The sequence below is a fragment of the Bactrocera tryoni genome, chromosome 2 (assembly GCF_016617805.1).
Source record: "Bactrocera tryoni isolate S06 chromosome 2, CSIRO_BtryS06_freeze2, whole genome shotgun sequence".
NCBI classification, from domain to species: domain Eukaryota; kingdom Metazoa; phylum Arthropoda; class Insecta; order Diptera; family Tephritidae; genus Bactrocera; species Bactrocera tryoni.
This window is the reverse complement of record NC_052500.1, coordinates 12,117,736-12,135,899: the sequence shown is the minus strand read 5'-3', so window position 1 is coordinate 12,135,899 and position 18,164 is coordinate 12,117,736. Positions and strand designations below refer to the sequence as shown.

General features: G+C 34.0%; 1 protein-coding gene and 1 long non-coding RNA gene across 2 annotated transcripts in view; one reads left to right on the top strand and one right to left on the bottom strand.

Moving 5' to 3' along the window:
* Window positions 1-18,164, top strand: part of LOC120769209 — a 210,208-nt gene that overhangs the window by 103,909 nt on the left and 88,135 nt on the right. The gene's annotated exons all lie outside the window — the stretch shown is intronic.
* The window catches only part of LOC120769207, a 132,797-nt gene that overhangs the window by 103,863 nt on the left and 10,770 nt on the right, over window positions 1-18,164 (bottom strand). The window contains 2 exon segments of the mRNA XM_040096101.1: window positions 16,182-16,298; window positions 17,707-17,808. Of these exon segments, the coding sequence (XP_039952035.1) occupies window positions 16,182-16,298; window positions 17,707-17,808 (219 nt within the window).

The following is an 18,164-nucleotide window of genomic DNA, read 5'->3' as shown; positions in this document are numbered from 1 at the left end:
TCAATATCGTAGCGCCACATAAACTGGTATAATAAAGAGTTTTAATTACTTTTAGAGTTATTTGTTGTAATATTTTTACAGTTAGTGTCATTAGATTTTTTTTTCAAATTTGTTGTATTGAAGGAAAGAGGTCGATTCTGTCTATAGAAAACTTTTTATTTGTCGAGATATCTGCACGAAATTTGGCATGAATTATTATCTGAAGTAACCATACAATCTCCGAAGAAATTGTTGTAATCGGACATCTATAACATATAGCTGCCATATAAACTGAACGATCAAAACCAGGTTTTTGTAAGAAAAACTTTTTTAGTTTAAGAGCTATCTTCATGAAATTTGACACGGATTATAACAAAGAGCAACGCCACAATATCCTAACAAATTTTTCAGATCGGAGCACTATAGCATATGGCTGTCATACAAATTGAGCAAGCCAATTCAAGCTTTTGTATGAAAAACTTTTTTAGTTTACGAGTTATCCACACAAAATTTTACAAAAGTAATTGTTTAAAGCAACACTCTAATATCTGAAGAAATTGTTCAGATCGGACCACTATATCATATTGCTGCCATACAAATTGACCGTTAAAAATCCAGTTCTTGTGTGAAAACTTTTTTGTTTGTGAAGGGTATATACATTTTTTTCTTGTTTTTTAAGAAACAACATTTTTCTTTTAAAAAAATTTAGTTTTTTAAATTTAGAATCGAAATTTTTATTATGTGGCATTCCTCACTCAAATCGAATCAACTTTTACGCTAAAAAAATTTCTTGCTCCTCCTTCATCCCATAATGCTATTAAAAATTACAAAAATAAATTACCTGAACGTCTATACATACTATTTTATGTATATATAATTGTAACACAGTGTTGCAACACCACAGCAGCTTATCAATAGCGCTCGATCGCGGCGAAAAAGGGCAAATAAAGACAGTAAAACATGCGAGCGCTAGACGAAGTCAAGATAGCGTTAAATGCAAAATAAAAGGGGAAAAAACATATATTTACAATTGTTGTTGTAAATTTAAACTTTTTTACTTTTATTTCGAAACATTTTATTTGGTTTTTGTGCAAATGAAGCGCCAGTGAGCGAGCGTTATTCAGTGAAAAACCTAAATACCCCGTTATGTGCCTCAATTTGCATACATATCGGTGTGTGTGTACGTACTTAAAAGTCATATGTGGCACATACGCACACACACCTACAGTGCTGCAAGTACATTTAAATGCGCTGCCACGCTATTTCGCGCCACAATCTGGCACATACAGCGCATTAAGGCACATAAACAGCAACAACAATCTCCAGCAATACCTTATGTGGCAAGTGTTTGCTTTCAAATCACCACTTAAGCGATGCCACGATTCGCAGTACTTTTCGAGTAAATCAAAATTCAAATTAATTGTCACTTGAAAGCAGCGCTAAGCCAGCGGCCTGTCTGCACAACGCCACTCCAAATGTGTGTTTGCGCATGTGTGTGTTGCAAGTGCTGCAAAATTTTTCCCCAAAAAAGGCTTTTACTGTACGTTTGTCGACCTGCTTGCAACATTTCATTTGCTTTGCAAACAGCGCCGCCAACAAGCTGCAAACAGTGCACAACAACAACTCAGTGCCGTTGAAGTGATAATCGTGATGCTCTTTGGGCAACAACAACAGTGTAAAAAAAACATTTTTGTTTATATTTTAACATTTTTAGTAGAACGTGTCACGACAACTCAACTAAGCTTGCCACAAATAAATGCATGTGGCCAACGACTGGCTTGCAACATTCACGCTTGCGCTCCTTTGCCTTTCATATTTCGTCTGCCTTTGGTGTTGTATAGTTTCCCTTTAACCTTTGCTTTCACCTTTTTTTTTGTTTTGCTCGTGTGCTTTTACTATTTACTAGCGCCACTTGGCTGTGACTTTCCCTCCACCTGCCTTGCCAGCGTCGCAAACTCCCGCTTCCTCGGTTTTTCTCATGTTAATGGGTTTTTTTCGCAGTACCGTGAGCTGCAGCACAACATCAATGCTGGCCGTTAAAGTGCCATCTGCCAACTTTTACTGTCACTTACTTGCGCTCATGTCCTCCTCATCTCTGTCTGTCAGTTTGTCGGTCTGCCTTTTTAGCTCGCGGCTGGGCCATTAAATTTATGCAAAATGTCCGCTTGTTTTGCAAAATATTTTGCATTTCTCTTGCTACTTTACTCTGCTGCCACTTCACTTTTATTTATTTACAAATCATCAACCTCAATGCCAATATTGAGAGTTAATCTTTGTGGCGTCTTCTCTGCTATTTAGTAGGATTTTCGGTCGTTAACTTATTATCCACGCTTGTGGCCAGCTTTCCACGTGCATACTGCTCATCATCACATTTGTCTAATGTTTAGCTGTTTTACCTAGTTCTGCTCTGTTGCAGTTGTTAGCTTGATTTTTTTAGTTTACACCAAGCGACCTTTTATTATTTATGTATAAAAAATGACTTTGAAATGAGCTCAGTGGGCTTTTATGACTCCATTCCGGTCATTTATTTCTCATTATTGTTGACCATGTTGCATTTATAGACAGAAATGGAATTGTACATGCTCTGTAGGAAAATGTCGATACTTTTTAGCTGCTGTAGTTGTATTTAGTGTCGATGTTTCCATCATTGCAAATTGTACTTTTAGAACTGAGGGTTTCGGAGACCTAAGCTTTACTGGTGTGTATACTTTTTCAGTATTTATTTGTAACTGTCTGGTGGCGACACACCCGCTGGATTAGGTTGACAGATCGAAAAGCCTGCAGGAAATGTCTAGATCGGTATCATAAAGGATGACTACTCCTCTTGGACCTACCAACATCCTCTGATATCGCAAAGGACCAAAACTGGTCGATGCGTGGCTTATTGGCCTACTAGATTAATCTAACTTAACATAACCTAACCTATTATAACTTTGCCATTAAAAAATATTCGATATCTTTACGATGAGTTGGAAAACCCTGCGACAAATCTCAACACTGCGGTTTGGGTTCTTAATTGAATACTTACAGAACCAACAGACAGACCTAGCTTTTATTGTTGATCCTCAATAACTGGGATAAAAATATTTCTAAAAAAATTTCAAAAATTTATTTCAAAAAATCTAATTCTAACCCAACCTTATTTTATGTCTTTGAATAGAAAGAAAGTACTTCTAATTGCTTAATAAGTGTATACTTCTTGTCAGAAACAAATCAATGATCTCCCACGAAGCCACATCTGAATATGATTGTTGATCGATGGTTTAATTCCTTTTTGGTTTCTAAATTCGATCATAATCGTACTCATTTAAAAAAAATTTAGCTTTATCGGGGCGAGTCGCTTCATACCCAAAATGTCCACCAAAATAAATCAAACGGACTCGCGCGATATGTCAAGCTCTCTTGTAATCTGTATAACACTTGCCTGACGATTCTCAAACACCTTATCCTTCACTCTTTTAATATTTTTATTAGCTGAAGAGGTCGACGATCGTCCAGAACGAGGCATGTCTGCAACGATCTCTCGACCTTCTTTGAAAGCTTTGTACCACTTGTAGGAATGAATTTTGAATCAAATTTTATGTTCGATGTTTTAATCAATTTCCGGTTTTTTTTTGTTTTATCGTAAATAGCTTGAACACGTATCTAGCAGAGACTTAAGCGGCAACTAAACTTTTGTGCTGCTGATAAGTACGCATTAATGTTTTCAAGTACTCGGTGAGTCAATTAAGCGTACTAAATACTGATCGGATGTTCCAGACATGAACCGGATGTGTTAGATACTAGTCTAAAGCGATCGTTAATACCTCAAAGTTTCACACATGGATCTAATGCAGTCGATAGTGTGTCCACTTATGAACTTAATTTTACTCATTATTTCTCGCAACTTTTTCTCACAGCGTTGCTTTTTATGGCTGTAGCGCACATATGCGCTTAAATTTTCATTAATAGTGTTTTAATTAGCCAATTTGCTTGTTGTAGTTTTTGTTGCTGCCATTTATATTCTGTAATATATTTTTGCAAATTTATAACTCATCTGTTGCTGCAGTTTCGTTGCACAGGAAACTGTTATGCATTCGTTAATGTTTTGGTTTTGTTGTTGTGTATTAAATTGTTGGATTTGTAGGTCAAGCGCAATTTGCGTGATTCGACATGATCTCAAAGCGAGTTAGCGGTGGTGTGTTGGTTAATTGTGTGAACTTACAAAGAGACTGTAGGTCCAGTATGTAGGTGTGATACTTACTTATAAAGTTATAGTATTAAAAAATTTATAGTAAAAAAAGTAGGTAATTTACTGAAATTGATGAAAAAAGCTGCTGGAAGACTTGGCTTGAAGATTTCTTTGTAAAAGAAATGTTTTTAATTACTTATTGAGTAAAAAATCTTCACTGCAGTCTCGATTAGCGGAAGAATTTGGTTAGGTCACCGCGCATGCGCAGGCGCATGCCACTTGCTGCATGATTTTCTGGAATGTCAGCATGACGAGTGACTATCTGTTAGTGCGTGTAACCTCAATTCGCAAGAAATGGCAGTAGAGAAGTGGGCCTGGGTGGCGCGTTGCATAACTGTATAAACACCGGAGTTGGAGTTGACAACTAAAAACACATGCAGATATACGAACATGCACACATATGCATGTGTATGTATAAACATGAAATGCAGACTTGATTTGAATATTTATTTGTTTTTGTTTTTTTTTGTTGTGATTTTGTGTCACCACATTGTTGCTGTTGTTGGCTGTTGGCAAAATGTGTGACCGCCAATGCGCAAAATGCATTTAGTGGAACAGGTGTCTGTGGCGGGATTAACATTTTGTTGTTGTTATTCTTGTCTATTGCTTTGCTTCGCTGCATGGCCATAGCCTCGTGTACCGTTATACGGCAGTCATACCATAAACGTGTGTACATTTAATATTCATAAGCAATGCTGCCACTGGTTGTTATACCGCTGCTGCTGCTGCTGCTGCATGCCACACGAAGCGTGATGGAACGAGAATACGCTTGCCGTCGTCTATGTGGCTGACTTGCATTCTGCAGCAGTTGAAGTGCAGTTACCGTTGTGTTAGCACTTACACTACTCTTTTGTTGTTGCTTTGTGACAGTTGAGGTTTACATAGTGTCTACGCGCGCCGCCCAACAAACGTATTGGGAACGGCGATGCCAAAAAATAAAATAAAATAAAACAACAACAAAACACGCTAGACACGTCAAGCAGGAATTGCATTTTCCGCACAAAAAGTAAATCTCATATAAACATTGCTAGGCGCTTAGCGGTAAGCTTGTTGCACGTACACACATATATACACGCACACACATATGTGTGTGTGATTGCTTGCGGAAAACTTGCCGCATTAAAGTTTAATGGGTGAACTTGATCTTTAGCAAAGCGTGTTAAATGTGGTCAGCTGACCAAAAACCAGCTGCTCAAACGCTAATTATGCGCTGTCCGTGTGTGTGAGTAATGAAAGTTTGCGGTGGCAAGTGTTGGTGGTTCGCCGGAATTTTGCGTAAAGCCGGAAATCTGGTCGCGCATGCGCTGCTGAATTGACGTAGATAAATCTTGGTGGCTTCAAGTGATGGCGAAATATTTGTAGCGTTTCCTTTCGCAGTTTTCGTAAGTGTCTTTTTCGTTAATTTGCTTAAATTTTTATTTGCTTTTGGGGTATGCCTTATCTATTTCGCGCTAAAGTTCAGATAAATAATTATATATTATAAATAATCTTATTATAATATTAGTTTTTGGCTGAAGTAAGTTGCTTTGACCGCTAAAGGGTTAACCGGTTGCTAGGCGCGCACTAGTCGCTCAGTTTTGAAGGTATCGATTTGAAATTTTGCACACGTCGTTTTCCCGCTAAGAAGCTGTTAATTTGTCGGAATGGGCGATATTGGACGATTATAGCCTATAGCTGTCATACAAACTGAACGATCGGTATCGAGTTCTTGTAAGGAAAAGTTTTTCGTTTGGCGAGATATCTGCACGAAATTCGGTTTGGATTGTTGTCAAAAGCAACTATACAATATTGGAAGAAATGGGTTAGATCGGATCACCCTAGCATATAGCTGCCATACAAATTGGCCAATAAAAATTAAGTTCATGTAAGGAAAACTTTTTTATTTGACGAGATATCCTCATGAAATTCGGCATGGATTATTGTCTATAGCAACGCAATTTCTGAAGAAATTATCTAGATCGAACCATCACACCGTATAGGTTCCATACAAACTAAACGATCGGGATCAAGTGCTTGTATGGAAAGCTATTTCATTTAAAGAGGTATCTTTAAGAAATTTTGCTCAGATTATAACCAAATGCAATGGTGTAATCTCCGAAGGAATTACTCAGATCAGATCACTATAGTGTATAGCTGCCATACAAACTGCACCATCGGAATTAAGTGCTTCTATGGAAAACTTCTTTGTTTGACGAGGTTTCTTTACGAAATTTTGCGTATATAATTTTTCTACGCAGCGCTATATTATCTGAAAATATTTTTCATATCGAAGCACTATAACATATAGCTGCCATACAAACTAAACGATCTCACCCAGCTTCCTGTATGAAAAACTTTTGCTTTTGACAAAGTATCTTAACGAAATTTGGCATAAATAATTACGGAAAGTAACTATACAATCTCCAAAGAAATAGTTCGAATCAAAGCACTATAGCATGCAACCGTCATACAAAAGGTACGATCAAACTCAAGTTCGTGTAAGGAAAACTTGCATCTGTAACGGTATTACATATAGCATCGGTGCAGCCGAATTTAATATTTTTTCTTTTTTTCAAAATAGAAATACTGCTAGAAGCTTGAAAATGTCTGTCGAGAGCAACTGTTGTTAGAAAAAATAGATTTCAAAGCATGCAGCTCTAAGGTTGGCATTATAGAACCATTCTACTAGAATTTATGGAAATCTGAATAAATGTTTCCTTAAAAGGCTTTGCGTACATCAACATTGTCAGCTGATTAAAACGGAATGTCGCGGCTCCATTTATTTCGAGGTACGTACATATGTCATGCTACAGTGCTCAGTAATTGTTTCGTAAGTTTATAAAATTTACACTCTGAAGGTTTTTGTTGTAATTTCTTTAAGTGACGTTGAAATTTTTGGTCTGACTTGGTGAGATGAGGTCTTTACCATATCTGTTGCCTAGTTAATCAAAAAACCATGCTTAGGTCAGGACATTTGCAATGAAGTCAGTTTGGAATGAATAAGATCTCTGGATCCAATCGTAATATTTATGAAACATATATTAATCATATCATAAAATAACTTAGAGAAAATTAGAGACCTGACTTATTACAGAAATTTTAAAGCAAATTTTTTTGAAGTAAATTCTTCTTAGACTTCTGTCAAGTCTTTAGCACTAGAAATATTTTTGGGAGCATTAAATATTGAGGTATTCATTACCGACTCAATGAAGCAAATTCTTAAATTTTTTTGCAATTTTATGTTTGGATTTCTGTGTAACCAAATTTTGAACTCATAGTATGAGGACATTTTTCTGGACATTAATATAGAAATATTGTCGTGAAAAAGTGAGGTTATAACGAAAATTTTACTCATGTAACCAAGAAGTTGTTGATGGATCATTACATTTGCCTAATATGCCTATAGAAATAGCGTTAACTAATTATAATTTAATTTTTAATAGTTAAGATTAAAAATAATTCAACTTTTTAGCATAGTTCTTGCCCGCAGCTACGCTGATCACAATCACTTGCCAAGTCAAGACTAAACAACAGTCAAACTATTTTCTTTCTATGCTCACATATGTTCATTTGTATATGTAATCTATCTACTATATATCTCTGCAGTTCCCATCGCATGACGAATTAGTTCATCTGCGATGACCTCAAGTGTTCTCGGTCAATCATTAAAAAGCAAACACACATATAAATATGAAATATAATAGAATATATGTATATGTTGTATATATGTACATATATGTATGTATATACATTCATGTGCAGTTATACTTTGGCATGTGCAGATATATTATTAGCGGGCAAAACTGCTTATCTGCACGTGTGAAAATAATAAATAATGATTTCAATTGAAGTACAGGTGTATGGAGAATTAAGCAAGAAAAAAAATAATAAATAAAATAGGAAATAGCGCAACTTTATGTTCATGCCACAAGCATCTTCCTGCTGTTCCTACGTCAAGTTCTTATCACTTTACGTGCCTACTGCCATTAGTTATGATGTCTCCCATTTTTAACCTGTATCTTTATATGTACTTTAATACTTATGTGTATGTGTGTATTACCGCCTTTTCCCCATAAACATGTAATTTCAACAAGTAATTGCATAAATGTGAACTCAATTGAATATATATAAAGGTGGATAATAATGCAGAAGAATATCTAAAATAAATTCCCAGTCAGCTGGAGATTCCCTTGGGAACACAGTTGCGGACTTAATAACTGCGCGGTTGAGTGATTGGTGCACTGACTTGCCGCCGCCAAGGAATATATTACCAGCAAGCACATATATACACAGTCACACATACAGCTGCAGACCCGTCTAATGTTGGTACGTGCAGGAATGCAAGTCAACAGCGAGCACCCCATTCCCCCAACACACACACTCTTATGATCACACAGACACATGTATGGAGGTCTATTTTGGCGCCCTTCTATGGCTTGTGGCACGAACTAATACGTGTACTAATAATGTGGCGAATTATGTTGCACTAGAATGCAGTTCTACACAATTCATGCGCGTCGTTGCGAACGGGTTTTTCCCTACAATTAGAACTAAATTGAAATGTCGAGAATTTTCTGTGGAAAATTAAGCGTCACAGTTAATTTGAATGATGAGAAATGCACATTGCAAGTGTTTGAGAGAAAAGTAAGATGGATTATGTTTGCGTTTCGGCGCAAACTTTGCAACTATAAGATTGACTTATACAAACTTAACCCTAAAAAGTCCTTGTTATCTCTTAAAAGCTCTTAAATTCTCCCCTAAAATCTTTCGTATCTTTTTAGATATATGTACATAAAGCTCTAAAAGCTTTTTTTGGTATCCTATTAATCACAACTCTAACAGCTTCTTCTAGTATTCTTTTTTTTAAAGCTCTAAAAGCTTCTTCTCTTTCTCTTACATTTTTCTCGGTTAAAAATAATTAAATACTCTAAAATATTCCTCTAATATCCTCCAAGCCAAAAAGCTGCAAAAGCTTCCTCTAGTATATTGTAATTGTAATTATTAGCTGCGTGAGGGGGTTACGCATCAAAGTTACAAGGCTTTTTTTATTCAAAAAAATGTTCAGAGCTTTTCTAATAAAGTATTTCGTATATTCTCTTATTTAATATATAAAAAGCGTTTGAATTTAACTCTGCTAAAAAAATGCAAATATTTAAAAGATTCCTTTAACATTATCCAAACCAAAAAGCTTCAAAAGCTTACTCTAGTAGAAATAATACAAAAATACAAAAAGCTCTAAAAGTTTTCTCTGATTTCCCATTGTAATTATAATTAGAGTGAGTGTTACACGTCAAAGTTTCAAAGCTTTTTTTTATCAAAAAAGTGTTCAGAGCTTTTCAAGTAATTTATTTCGTATAGTATCTTATTTAATATATACAAAAGTTTGGATCTTACCGTGGAAAAATATGTAAAAATATTTAAAAGATTCGTCCAAAATCCTAAAGACAAAAAATTGCAAAAGCTTCATATAGTGCAAATATATAAAAAGCTCTTAAAGTTTTCTCTAATATCCGATTGTAATTATAAGTAGAGTGGGTGTTATTGATCACAGTTAAAAGGCTCTCCTTTTTTAAAAAGAGTGTTCAGAGCTTTTCAAATAATGTATTTCCTATAGTATCCTATTTAAAAGCACTTGTTGCGTATGTATATAAAAGCTCTAAAAGATTCCTCTAATATCCTCCAAACCAAAAAGCTTCAAAAGCTTCTTCCATTTTAAATATATAAAAAGCTCTAAAAGCTTTTTCTGGTGTTCAATTGTAGTTATAAAAGAGAGAGTTCGCTTTTTAGATTTTAAAAAGCTATATATAAAGCTGATTCGCGCGCGTTCTGCTTTCAATATTTCCCTTTTGTAATTTTTTTTATACCCTTCACGCTCATTCAGTTACCATCAAGTGTATAAAACTGTGGCTGAGACATCAAGAACTCTAGTTCCATGCCACTCAGAACTGAAAACAATGCGCAACGGCATCTTCGTTCGCTATGAACAAGAACAAGTCAGCAAGTCAACCTTTTGCACTGCAAATTCTATTTTTAATTTAAAATATTTCTTCAATACAATTAATTTGCTTCATAGTGATATAATACTTGGCTTTCTCTGTGAAGGTATATGCATGTATATGTGTATATAGTTTGTGTGGCGGCTAAAAGGAACACCTGTTGCAGCCAAACAATTGCGCAAGTACACAATTGAGGCATTCTTCAAGGCATACATATGCCTGTGTGTGTGTGTGTGTTTGAGAAAGCTCGTTCTGCGCCCGTGTAGCGTGCCGACAATGCCGTAATAGCCTTTGTTTGCAGAGAATGATTAGATAATAAAAATTTCTATCAACAAGCGCATGGAGATTGTTTGCAGTGCAATAGAGCAAACACACACATACACAAATGAATATATGCACGCGCGTAAGTGTGTGTGTGGCTCGTACTTGAACCGCCGGGCGCATGCTGTTGTTGTTATCTTCGTTAATGTGCAGTTTCAGCGTCGCCGTCGCCGCCGCCTGTAACTAATCTGTAATCTATTGATGTATGTTTGTATTACGCCATGTTGCATGTCCACTAGCTATTCTGTACCTTTCTCTAACTGCCGAGTTGTGGAAATTCGAGCCTCTCCATCAAGTTCATCACTAACAACACATGGAAGTGTACTGCCCAACCTCCACCACTCCACTCCTGCACTCGCTTTTCATTCTTCACTGTTTGGCGTTGTGGTACTCGCGATCGCGCAATGAAATGACGTAATTAAAGCAACCGTCATGGTGGCGGCGGTGGCGGTCCACAAATTGAGAGTGGTAAAAGTAATAGGAATTTGCGGTCGTCTGGGCAGCTTTCTAGTTTTCTAATGATTTAGGAGTTTGTAGTATTTATCTCTGATTTCAAAGTGATGGGAGGGTCATGGACCCACTTTATTTTATTATGTCTAGTTTCTGTTTTTGGTGCTTTTCCTCGTTTAGTCTTTCAAATTATTTTGTATGAGAGAGTGCCTCGCCAGTCTGATTGACTAATTGATATGTCTTTGTCCAGGTTTGTTGTAACATTTCGTTGAAGTCGGTTCGGTACATTTTAATTCTAATATTTTGGACTTCTGATTGGCTTAAGCATTCTTTAGATCGTATTTATATACTGATTTTTTTTATATACTGATCGAAGCCAAGTCTAAAATTTTGCTTTAGTTTTATTTTTTTGGGAGAGTTGGACCTGGCGAATCCACCATAGACCAGATTTTCACAATACGAAAGCCTGGAGAAGACCCTTGACAAACAGATCGATACCCATCACGCATCCAATGGAAAACAAAGTGCATATCGACCTGTCTGCAGACCGATCCTGGGTTGTAATACCAAAGAAGTTAAAAAGTGCCATTTCTTCGCTTATCGGTGCACAACGTCAACCGCTCAGTGAATTTTTACTTCACTTACTGAAAACCCAGCAGTCCTACGACAGAGTTCAGTCATTTGTGGCTATCAGTGAAGCGACTTTTCTAAGCAAGGCTCTAGACATATGAAGATAAACATATACATAAACATAAAATATATAGACAACGTTTATCGAGAGGCTAAAGAAAGTAACTATGGGCTATAGATAACTATGATGTCTTAGTGATCCTAATTTCTCCCACCATCGAGGTCATAACTAGAAGGCGGTAATCAAGAGTTTTATTCGCTAAATCACGACGCCTGCTTGTACAACCTATCCGTAAGATTCAACAGACACAAGATTTTTTATTCGAGCCCTACTTGTATGTGCTTGTGCTCAAAAATTAAACGACATATTCTACATCCAACTAACTGTGCTGTTGTTGTAGTTGCGCCGCAATTTTATTGTCACAAAGAATCACATTGAACGACTTAGGAAATGATCTCGTGCTACTTTTTTCACTTTATGACGTAATTTAATAGCAACTGACATTAATGGCGGTGACCGGTTTATGGTGCTGCGTCGCGCTGCCTATCGTGCCACAAGTACTTAACTAATGCGGTAATAATAGTTGGTTAGTTAGACTGGACGTTAGATGGTGGGGTGTTTGTGTGTGTGTGTGCAACTGTTGTCGGCAGTAGAAGTAAGTAAATTTACGCTTTTGCGTGCTGCCTGAAGTTGCCGCTGCTAAGCTTAGCTTACAGTGCATAAGCTTATGGCCAGGCATTAAGCTGTAGCTCTGTTTGTATTAGTATTGGTTGTTGTTGTAGTTACTTTCTATGCTCTTCTACTATTGTCGCAGAGCTTGTACAACTGAAATGAAGTTGTATTTGTTGTTGTTGTAGTTGCTATTTGCATATAAATACATATTTATGCGCATGCGCTGCAAGAATATTTACTTTTATACGCTTAACAGGCTACATTTAGTATGTCATGTAGTTTGTGATACACAGAAGGAAACGAAGAAGACTCTATAAAGTTTATAGATATGTTTATAAATTATCAGCGTGATGAGTAGAGTCGATTTGGGCTTGTATCTGTATATCTGTCTACCATATATACATATAAGCGCACTAGTCCTTCATTTTTGGAGATATCGATCTGAAATTTTGCAAACGTTCTTTTCTCTTAAAGAAGCTGTTCACTGGTCGGAATAATTGATATCGGACTACTATACCGTATAGCTGCCATACAAACTGAACTATCGGGATCAAGTTCTTGTATGGAGAGCTCTTTCATTTAAAGAGAAATCTTCAAGAAATTCGGCATGGATTATTACCTAAAGCAATGGTGTAATCTTTGAAGAAATCAATCAGATCGGATCACTATAACGTATAGCTGCCATACAAACTGAACAATCGGCATTATTGGCTTCTATGGAAAACTTTTTTGTATCGCGAGATTTCTTCACGAAATTTTGCATGCATTATTATTTTGGGCAGCGCTACAATATCTGAAAAGATTTTTCAGATCGAAGAACTATAGCATATAGCGGCCATACAAATTAAACGTTTAAATCAAGACAAACACTGTTTTATGCCCTTTTATGCCTTTTTATGCAAAAGCAGATGTGTAGGGTATTATAGCTGTGCTGTTACTGCCAGTTTTATATACGTACATATATATCAATGTGTAAATATTATATATTTTTGTGTGTAAAGCGTTATCTTTATTATGCCCATACATTCTCATAACAGCCTTGCCGCCTTTGGACCAAATCCGATTTTATAACTCGTGTCATTTTACAATACCGCTTGCCGACTGCGCGTGCTTGACTTTACATACAAGCATTAATACACCCATACAACTTAAAATAAAGCTCTGCGCACTTAAATCCATATTTGTTGCCGTGTGCCGCAAAACCGCTAATATATATACATATGTGTATGTGTGTGTGTGACTAGTGTCAGCTTGCCTTTGTGTTTGTTGGCTTTTGTGTAGCACATTTTGCAGCACCTTTTCTTGCCATAAGTCTTCACCCTCTGCCGCTTTTCTTTGCCTACTTCACTTCATTCTACTTTGCCATTAATCCAATTGCTTTTATGCTATTTGTACTTCATGCCTCGTCTTCTTGCACATTTGCTTTTATTATTACAATATTTTTTCAATGGCATTTTATAGCCGAAACCGTTAGACAGCGCACACAAACTAACTTACCAGATTACTAGCTGTATCTAACTTTGAAAAATATACTCACAGCTTTATACATAAATATTATGTTTGTTTGTATGCTGCTACAAAATGCTTTTTCATATGAAAATCGCTCTTTGTTGCACTTTTTTCTATAACCGCATTTGCTTTGTGGCAGCGCCGCATAAATGTCGGCACACATGCATATATACGCACACTTACAGTCGATTATAAAGTGTGCGTGCGAATGTCGTTTAATAGAAGAAAATGTTTGTGTAGCAAACAAATGTGGCAATTGCCCTGCTCCAGCTCCAGCTCCAGCTCATGCGCTGGTCAGCTGGCTACTTTGCAAGTAGTAATAGGAGGAACTATGTGTAGCAGCGCGGCGCGGAAGTATCTCTTTCTACAACTTAGTACTTGCTTAGTTGCTGCTTGGCCAGCGGAGCGCATAGAAAGAAGTTACTGGGTAAGTTAATACAAGTTTATTTTATAGAGAAACTGTTGAACGAAAAAAGAAACAAAAAAAAACGAAAATAAAACATCAAAAAGCACGAAACTAAATGGCAAAGTGGAAAAAGTAAATAAGGTGAGGAAAAATAACACTAGAAAGGTGTGACTTCGGTAGCAACGCAGCTTAGATAACTGGCTCGCCAACTTTGTAGTGGCCACAACTTTTATATGATTAGCACTACTCGGCTTGCTTGCGTGTTAGGAGAAAGAAAGTGGAGCGGAGAAGAGGCGGTTTTTCAGTTTTGTGAATAAATTCTGAGTAAAGAAATACATAACCTACAAGTTTTCAAAAAATATTTACATTCACATATCGAGTGTCTTAGGTTTTTTTTATGAATAAAAATCGCCCACTTCTCGCCACAGTGGTAAGGCTGTTAAAGAGGGTGGGGAAAACATAATGTTGGCATTAGAAAGCTCAATATTTACAGCTTTCTGTTTTATATCTGAATTCATACGCCGTTTTTTACACTAAAAAAAAAGTTCAAGGGAAAAAAAGATATGGAGTCTCAAAATTATTATTTTGAACTTAACTAGTCTCAGTATTTTTAGTTTTAATTTTTAACTAGTTTCGAATTTAATTTTTTAGAGTTTTCAAAGTATAATTTGGAAATTTTTAGTAAATTTCAAAGTATAATTTAAATAATTTACATATTTTTAATATAATTTATAATCTATAATTTTTAATATAATTTATATATATTTGAAATTTATATATTTTTGAATATTTATCGATAAAAAATCGATTATGTGGAAAGGGAACGTGGTCCAAAATATAATTTTGAAGTTTTTATTAAATTAAAAAAAAATATATCGATTATTTGGGAAGTGGGATAAAACTATATCCACAAATTTCTCAAATTTAGTTTTTAGAACTTTCACAATATAGTTTTGAAGTTTTTGTTAAATTTGGAAATATTTGTCGATACATTATCGATTATATGACAATATCGATAACTTTGTAGACATTCCTGGAAAGCGAACGTGGACAAAATATAATTTTGAAATATTTGTTAAATTTTGTAATGTTTATCGATAAAATATCGATTATAAGGTGAGTGGGCGTGATAAACCGTTATTCACAAATTTATGAAATTTAGTTTTTAAAGCTTTCGCAATGGAATTGTGAATTCTTTGTCAAATTTTGGAATATTTATCGATTATATGGGAAGTGTGCGTGATAAATCGATATTTAGAAATTTATAAAATTTAGTTTGTAGAGTTTTCGCAATATAATTTTGAAATTTGTGTTAAATTTTGGTATATTAATCGATAAAATATCGATTTTATGTTAGGTGAGCGTGGTTGTAAAACGATATCGATAACTTTATAGCAAATACAGTTGAGTTTAGATATTGAAAATTGGCTTATTATGCGCATAAAGGCTTATAATAGCTAGAATTTTTTTTTTTTTTAATTTTTGGTTATTATTTTTATTAATACTATTAATAATCTTTTTGAGGGTCTGTTAATTTTTATTTTTTTTAATTATTTTTAATTTTTATTAATTAAATTCTTTTTTTTATTATTATTTTGTGATTTTTGTTGATTTTAACAATTATTAGTTATGTCTCCATTAATTATTTTTTTTGTGCTCTTCCGATCTTGTGATGCATTTAAATTTTTGATAATTATTTTTTTATAATTTTTATTTTATTTTTTTAATTTTTGTCAGTTTTTCTTAATTTTAAATTTTGTTAATTTAATTTTTTTAATTTTTGTTAACTTTTTCTTAATTTTTTAATTAATTATTAGTTAAATTAAAAGTTATTAAATATTTGCCATTAATAACAAATTAATTTTATGTTGACGCTGTTGTTTGGTTTGGTGCGATTCCACTGCCTAACCCTTTCCCTTAAAATTTTCTTAATGTATGTGTTCTGGTTTCTTATGTTTGTGTGTGTGTTAAATATTTTGTTAAGCGTGCAATAAAACAAAAACTCACCTTCGCAGTGAAGCCCATTGCCGTGATAGCCGGGAAAGCAGGTACACGTGAAGCTGCCAAGCGTGTTGATGCAGTGCGCAAACACATCGCATGGACGATATTTGCACTCGTTTTCATCTGGAAGCGTTTAGGATTAAGCATTAGTTTAATTGTGCATTGGCGTTTGTGGCGTTATATTTATGAGCGTTTACTTGTTTATTGTTGTTGTTGTTTAACGTTAATTAATTGTACTTATGTAGTTGTAGTTTGGAGTTACTATGTTTTTTTGTATTGATATAGGCAAATGTTTGTATGTATAAGGTAAAATTAATATGTTTTGTTGGTATTAAATTACTGCTGAGCTAAGCTACTTAAATTATATGCTACAAATTTGCTATGTGTAAGGCTGTGCTATGTTAACTAGCGCCTAATATTATAAAAAATTAAATAATTTTGGTAAATTAAGTTAGAGTGTTTGTAATTGTAGTGGCTAATTTTCAATTTTTCATTATGTTAAACTGTATAAATGCCCTTCAAAAACTGCGTATGCCAAATTGTTATAACTTTTTAGAATTTTTTATAAGTATAAGTTACTTAATTAGCGTTTATTGCAAGCTTTAATAATGATTTTTTTGAGATATTAGTTTTTTCAGCTAAGCTTTTACGTGTTTGCCTTATATTTGAAGCAATGGTTAAATCTGTTGATTTAACAATTTAAAAATATTAAAAAATTAATTTTAATTAATTTAAATTAAATCTAAATTAATTTTTTCGTAACTAAATTCTTACCTTTACAATATCGGCGTACTTTTATAGAAAAAAACTGTTAATTTTAAAATAATTACTAAAATTAATTAAATAATTAGTATAATTTAAATTAGTTTTTTGTAATGCGATTCTTACCTTAGCATTTCAGAGTAGTTTTTTTATAAGAAAAAATGAAAGTAATGACTTAAATTAGTTTAATTAATTAAATAATTAATTTTTGATTTAATTTTAAATTTTAATAAGAACTAAAGCAGGTAGCTAAAATTCAGTATAATTTTTAAATATATTTTATTTTGTTAAACAATAATACTACGTTAGTCATAATTATTTACTTTAGGCTTCACTAATTCTTCATTTGCTATAAATTTGTATTTTTAGTTATTAATTATTGCGCAAATTGTTAAAAATTTAGTAATTTTAATATATTAGATATTTATAAAAGTTAAAATTTATTTAATTAAATTTATTTACTGCCGACAATTCTATTACAATGTCAGCTACTACCTTATTTATTTTTATTACAGCTACTGTTTGGCAATCAAAAAAAAAGTACGTTCTCATTGTTTCACTATTAGCATTTTCTAAATACTGAGCTTTGCACAATCGCACAGCCTTATCGAAGGAAATCCTTTTCCAACAATTCGCAACGCTTATAAACTTAACATTAAATCTTAATTACGTTACAACGAACTCTAATACATTTTGCAATCACTGCTCAACGAATGACTCTCAATTATATACAGACTTGAAATGTATTTTGAATTTATCGCTCACTTACCTCGCTCACTGCAATTGCAACCGCCAAAACCGTCGTTGCAATGGCAAACGCCATTTAAGCAAACACCATTCGTGCACTGAGTGCCATCCTTATCACAGTCATCTGCAATTAACAGCGTAAACGGAAATTACAATTTAACACCGTAAAACATTTATGTAATAGTTGGAGGTGCATAAATTTTAATGCTTCTTATGGTATTTGTAAATTTGTAAGAAAAAAAAAATAAAAATAATAATTCATTATTTTAATTTATTTTTTATTTTAAATTTTTAAATTTAATTTAAATTATTATTTTACTTTAAATTTCTTTTTAAATTTCGATTTCTGTTTAACACTTTTATTCCGATCTATTTTTAATTAATCTTAAGTTTAATTAATTTATATTTGAATTTAAACTTTAATTGTTTCAATTTTAAGTTTTTTAAGAAAAGTCTTCGTTTTTAAAAATTTTTATTACT